At 45.0% G+C, this 6,920-nt stretch overlaps 1 protein-coding gene across 1 annotated transcript in view; it reads left to right on the plus strand.

The window, feature by feature from the left end:
* LOC112117428 (tRNA wybutosine-synthesizing protein 4-like) overlaps positions 1–5,743 on the plus strand; it is a 28,073-nt gene extending 22,330 nt beyond the window's left edge. The window contains exons 9-10 of the mRNA XM_024215369.2: positions 4,355–4,612; positions 4,811–5,743. Coding sequence (XP_024071137.2) covers positions 4,355–4,612; positions 4,811–5,055 — 503 coding nt within the window. The 3' untranslated portion in view covers positions 5,056–5,743. The remainder of the gene's footprint in view (positions 1–4,354; positions 4,613–4,810) is intronic.
* Positions 5,744–6,920: the final 1,177 nt, after the last annotated feature.

A 6,920-nucleotide genomic window follows, 5' to 3' on the forward strand; every position in this document is an offset into this window, starting at 1 on the left:
TTTTGTTTGTGTTAAGCATAGATTTGTATAGTGGCTGTGACGTTGCATTCTATATGATTTTATGAAAGTATGCTGATGAGTGTGAATATAATGTAACTAAAATATGCTTCATGCAAAAGGTCTCTTGTAAGGTATCATTACAAAGCTTATAATCTACTGAGTGTGGTCATCCTATTTGTATAAATGTATCACTCTTGTATCTGAAACTAGAAATATGAAATATAACTCTGAGGGCCTATTGTAATTATGCAAAGTGTGGGCCATTAATGGTGGTTTGGAATCTTGATGGCTCCCATTAACCAGGACAATTGACTGTAGATGGCTCTGTTTTACTTGTAAGTCTTCCTGTATATGTGTGTGCTGGCAAGTGGGTAATGAAGTCTTATAGTGACATGTGATCATGTCACCTGAACTGGAATCCATCTTTAACCTGGTGCTTTTCCATTGAAAAGGAGGGGTGGGAACCCAGAGAGGGACAAAGGATTCCCGCCATATGCAAAAGATATATAAGTGGGTGGAACAGAACAAAGGGGGCTGCAATCATGAGAAAACCCCTAGCTACGACCTGAGCTGGAACAAGGGATGTACCAGGGGAAAGGATTGTGCCCACACTAGGAAGGTGTCCAGTCTGTGAAAGAAACTTATTGAACCATCTCTGAGGGTGAGATTTTATCTGTATTCAGTTTTCTTACTGTACTAGGCATAGACTGGCATGTTTTGTTTTATTTTGCTTGGTAATTCACTTTGTTCTGTCTGTTACTACTTGGAACCACTTAAATCCTACTTTCTGTATTTAATAAAATCACTTTTCACTTATTAATTAACCCAGAGTATGTATTAATACCTGGGGGGGGGGGAGAGGAAACAGCTGTGCATATCTCTCTATCAGTGTTATAGAGGGCAAACAATTTATGAGTTAAAGCTTATACAGGGTAAAACGGATTTATTTGGGGTTTGGACCCCATTGGGAGTTGGGCATCTGAGTGTTAAAGACAAGCACACTTCTTAAGCTGCTTTCAGTTTAAGCCTACAGCTCTTAGGGGATGTGGTTCAGACCTTGGATCTGTGCTGGAGCATACTTGCATGTCTGGCTCAACAAGACAGGGTGCTGGAGTCCCAAGCTGGCAGGGTAAGCACATCAGTTGGCAGCCCCAAAGGGGTTTCTGTGATGCAACCCATCACAGTGGCATTATGATCTTTTCTGTCTTATCTATCCCTTTCTGAATGGTTCCTAGCACAGTTAGCTTTTTTGCCTGGTGCTGCAAATTGAGCAGATGTTTTCAGATAACTGTCCACGATGACTCCAACATCTTTCTTGAGTCGCAACAGCTAATTTAGACCCATCATTTTGTATGTGTAGTTGGGATTATGTTTTCCAATGTGCATTCCTTTGCATTTATCAACATTGAATTTCATCTGCCACTCCCTTGCCCAGTCACTCAGTCTGCTTTGAACTTAACTATCTTGAGTAATTTTGTATTGTCTGCAAAATTTTTGTATCCTCTACAAAGGACAAAGCACCCCACATTCCACTTCCCATGAGGTGGGCTTAGGGAGTGGGGCTCAGAACTCCAGAACCTGGCTCTCATGAGGGGGGGCATAGAGGGGAGTCAGATCCTCCTGGATTGGCAGGATCCCCCCAGATATCTCAGATCATGGCATGCACACACACAGGGGCAGGCCTCAGTCACCCCCAGGGAGCAGGAACCCTCAGATCTCAGCTAATGGCAAGGGATAGGGAGAGGGGCACATATTCCCTGATCTTCTCTGACTGACACACACACACACACACACACACACACACACACACTCTCTCTCTCTCTCTCTCTCTCTCTCTCTCTCTCTCAGGCACCTCTGCCCCTGTTCCACCCTGTCCCCTTTTCACCCAGTCCCACTATCACCCACCTCCATTTATTCCCTTCCCCTTGATGCTGCTCCCAACCCCCTGTCACTTCTATTTCCCCTGCTTTTCCACCCCCTAAAATGCCCTTTCCTGCCAGCAAGCATTTGCATATCTAATTTTTTGTTTTTTTTACAGATACACTTTAATTATTAGCCCCAAAATAAAAAAAACACACACACAAAAAAAACCCCAACCGTGACAGAAAAAGATTTTAGCAATATACCTTCCAACCTTTTCTAAATTTCTGCACAAGGTGGAACTCAAACTGACACTTGTTGGGTCAGGTTCAAAGGACTATTTCTTATACCCGTGAACTAGCCGTCTGGTATGAAACTCTAAAGGCTAAACATCATGTTAATTCCTCTGTCTGTGCATGCTCGGTGTAATCCATTAGGCGCATGAATAGGTGCATGAGCCTTATCTTGCCTGATGGAAGAAGCAAACTTTCAAATAAATTTTAATTTGATTTCCTCCAAGGGGCTGGTGGGTGTTATGCATTTTGTTGGGGAACCCTTGAGCATTTGAGACTCCTGGTGTGGTGATCTGTGAACAAAAAACATTGCCAGAACATGTCAACTTTAAGAAAAGCAGTTTTTTTTCCCCAGGGCCTGAATCTCGGAAATCCCTTGGTCAAATGGCCCCAAATTTGGATCACTGATTGTACCCTCCACTTTCATGAGGTATATCAAATTTCAAGGCAATCTGATTAATCATACAGATTCTAGAGTAATTAGAACAGTCAAGCTCATTGCCACAGGCAGGGCTGTCCCTAGGGGGGTGCAGGGCCCAGGGTGGAAGTGACGAATCCATCACTTCGGGGACTGACCCTGCCAGCTAATCACACTGGCCTGCGGAGCCCAGAGAGGTCGCCCCGATTCGCTGTACCCTAGGGCCGGCTCTGGCCATAGGATCCCATTGAGACCAAGGACTTAGCAGCATTCAGAAAGAGACTGGACATTTATATGGATAACAAGAATATCCAGTTATATTAGTTAAGGCTAATATAATTTCTCTTCCAAAATTTAAGCCCCGTGCAACGTTTAAGCACATCTTGAACTAAAAGGTTCAGGAAAAGACCAAAGACAGAGGGCAGATTATTCCACATTACCTATTGCAAGGTTTCTTGCATCTTCCTCTGCAGCTCTGGCTATTGTCAGTCAGGATACTGGACTAGATGGACCACAGTTTTGGCACAGTGTCATGTGGGTCATTCACTGTTGGGGCACCTCCTTTTGGCTGCCCCTGGGGAGTAGCGGCTCTTAGGTCAGATACCCTCCTCACACTGCATCCCCCCCTCGCTCTCCAGGACTCTTCAGGCTCCCTCTTCATGACTCAGGTGTCCAGCCAGGTCGCTCATAGTCCTCCTGCTCTATGTAGATCCCACTGAATCAGCTGTCTGCATGCTGTCTCAGACAGTCTTCTGATCCAATGACAGGTCCTTTGCCTTTTCCCAGTGGCTGGGAGGGGAACCTGGGCCCACCCATTACTCTGACTTCCAGCCCAGAGACCTTGTATTCAATAACTATAGTCTGTTGGCTCCCTGACCCTGTTATTTCCTTGGACTCCTTCCTACTTCCCTTCTCTATTTCCCCCCTGCCCCCAGTTTATCAGCCCAAACTTCCCCTCTTTGACTTCTTGCCAGACTCTGTAGCCCAAACAAATCCCCCTTTTGCCAGGGAGTGACTGCAAGCTATTTCCCCTGCAGCCCCTTTGTTGTCTCTGTTTCATCCCTTTATACAGGCCCAACCTGCTCCTTCCCAGCTGAATTTCATCGTCTAGTAGTTTTTAATTGATCCCTGGCTCCAGGTGCAGCATATAAGGTTAATTGACCTAATTTAACCTGCTTTGCCTATGATGGGGTGTCCTCCCGACACATACAGTATGGCATTGTTGTGTGTACAGCATCAGTTCTGTTCCCAAACTTTTGCTAATTCATAAATTTAGAGGGCAGAAGGGGGCATTAGATCATCTGATCTGACCTCCTGTATAACACAGGCCAGAAAATTTCAATCAGTTACTCCTGTATCAAGCACAAAAACGTTTTGTTTGACTAAAGCAACATCCAGAAAGGGACTAATCTGAGTTTGAAGATCACAAGAGATGCAGAATCCACCATCCCCTTGGCAGTTTGTTCCGATGGCTGATGACCCTCACCATTAAAAATGTGTCTTATTTCTATTTGAATTTGCCTCATATCAGCTTCCAGTAATTGATTCGTGTTCTGTCTTTCTCTGCCAGAATGAGGAGCCCTTTAGTACCTGCTGTTTTCCCCTCGTGAAGGTACTTACACACTGTAATCAAGCCCACCTCTCATTCTCTTTGATAAGTGAAAGAATTTGAGCTCTCTCACTTTTTTCTGGCTAGAGGGTAATCTCTGTTCTTGTGTGTCGTGTCTGGGGCACTACTGCAAACAAACCCCTATGCCTCAGTCTCATTCTCTTTGGATTGCAGCTTTCTCTGCTGATGACCCTCCTAGAGTTGCTGGTAGCATCTCTGCATCTGTGTGCACAATAGACTGTGAAATTGCTGGCCTGAGGCGGTATGGCCACCACTCTGTACTTATCAAACCACATGTGGTCCTCACTACTGGAGGCTTCGGAGAGCAGGATGGACGACACTGCCGCCTAAGAGATTTCCATGTCCTAGTCAGACACGAGGACAACTGGCGTGTTGGAAGCGTGAGAATGGAAAAGTCTGGTAACACTTGGGGTACGTTCTCCCCCTAGGGTGGAGCACACACAGAGATCTCTAATATTAATGGGGTGACCCTGGAGGGGGAGGGGGAGATTCATACTGTACTATCAGTGCTCAGCAGTGAAGGGTAGAGGGGATTGAAGCCTTTGGTCTGGTAACCCTCAGTCTTCCTGTAGAGGTACCAATCTGAATCCTGGTGTTCTCTCTCTGCAGGTGGACGGTTGTTCCATACTGTGACATGTGTTTCTGGGAGCCAGGCCCTGGCAGTGGGAGGGCGAATGTCCCCAACGAATGCAGATTTGGGGATCTTTTGGCTAAGGTTTCCTGAATCCATGACTGCTTCAGATCCAGATTGTGTTGTGGTGGAACTTGTGAGCCCACAGCCTGCTGAGGACCTAGCTTCATCGCGCTGGAGACATACTACAACCAAAGTGACGTGCCAAGGTAAAAGGGCCTAAAAGAGAATTTCCTCAGTCAGTGAGGGAAGAATGCTTAGTTATGACAGGGAGATGGGCTGTACAAGTACCTGAGGATATAGAAATCCCCAGACACAGGGGACAGCCTTGTCCTATTCATAGATTTTGAGGCCAGAAGGAATAATTATGGTAATTTTGTGTGACATGTATAATGCAGGCCATATAATTTCATCTAGTGAATGTCACCAAGATGCAGATTCCTCCATCTCCCAAAATAACTATCAGTTGAACTAGACCATATGTCATAAACAGAGCTAAGGGTAGCATGAAACCCCTCTTTACCCTGTAAAGGGTTAATTCCTCTTTTACTTGTAAAGGGTTAAGAAGCTCAGATAATCCGGGTGGCACATGACCAAAAGGACCAATAAGGGGAGAAGATACTTTCAAATCTGTGTGGGAAGGTTTTGGTCTGTGTCTCTCAGAGCCAGCCAAGAAACCAGGACAGGAAAATTATATCTCCTTAAGCATATCTAAACTAAGCATCTAGTCTGGCAGAAATAGTAAGTAATATCAGAAAAGGAATGTGTTGGATTACCTTTTGTTTTAGCTTGTGAATTTTCCCTGTGCTAAGAGGAGGTTTATCCCTGCTTTTGTAACTTTACGGTTTTGCCTAGAGGGGAAATCCTCTGTGTTCTTGAGTCTTTTGTTATTCTGTAAAGTACTTACCATCCTGATTTTACAGAGGTGATTCTTTTACTTTTTCTTTAATTAAAATTCTTCTTTTAAGAACCTAATTGATTTGTCATTGTTCTTAAGATCCAAGGATTTGGGTCTGTGTTCACTTGTACCAATTGGTGAGGATATTATTCTCAAGCCTCCCCAGGAAAGGGGGTGTAGAGGCTTGGGGGGATATTTGGGGAAGGTAGGGCTCCAAGTGGCCCTCCCTGAATGCTTGTTTAAATCACTTGGTGGTGGCAGCAATACTAAAGCTAGAAAGGAATTTGTGCTTTGGGGAAGTTTTTAACCTAAGCTGGTAAAAATAAGCTTAGGGGGTCTTTCATGCGGGTCCCCACATCTGTAGCCCAGAGTTCAGAGTGGGGAGGGAACTCTGACATGGTGGCAGCACGGTGGGATCATTTTGATCCAAAAGCCCAGTAGGTTTTGAAAAGGACAATTTTTTTTTCTTTTGGCTGCTTGAAAGCCAAAAAGGGTTTTGTTTAGCTGAGAGCAGCTAGAGATTTTTTTGCTCTCTTTGCCTGGAGGCAGAGGTGTTAGGTTCTTTTAACAAAGGGATTTTTTTTTTTTTTTAAGCTGTGAGCAGCTGGAGATTTTTTTTCTCTGCCTGAGGGCAGGGTAGTTAACTTCCTGCAAGGGAATTCACAAGCAAGTTTTTTTTTCTCTAGCTCAGATAAGCTAGGCAAGCAGGAGCTAGGATGGCAAAACGCAATGTCAACAAAAACTAGAATTAGCTAAATTCGAAGCTGAGGAAAGAATAAAAAAACATAATAGACAGATGGCCAGGGAAGAAGCTGCCCACAAGAGAGCTATGGAGGCAAAAAAAGCCAAGGAAGAAACTGCCCACAAGAGAGCTGTGGAGGCAGCGGAACTTGCCCACAAGAGGGCTATGGAGGCCCAGAGGGAGGCCCAGAAGCATAAACTGAAGTTAGAAAGGACAAGGGCTAAGCAGAATATACCGGACAACCCTAGCAATCCTTCTCCAGGTACCGCTTTCCATCCCAGAAAGTTCCCCTCCTACAAGGGAGGCGATGATACAGAGGCCTTCTTAAAAAATTTCGAAAGGGCCTGCCTTGGGTACGGCCTCTCTATAGACCAGTATATGGTGGAGCTGAGACCACAGCTCAGTGGACCCTTAGCAGAGGTGGCAGCTAAAATGCCTAATAAACACA

Source organism: Terrapene carolina, unplaced genomic scaffold (assembly GCF_002925995.2).
Source record: "Terrapene carolina triunguis isolate 2854851 unplaced genomic scaffold, T_m_triunguis-2.0 Scaffold303, whole genome shotgun sequence".
Taxonomy (NCBI): domain Eukaryota; kingdom Metazoa; phylum Chordata; order Testudines; family Emydidae; genus Terrapene; species Terrapene triunguis.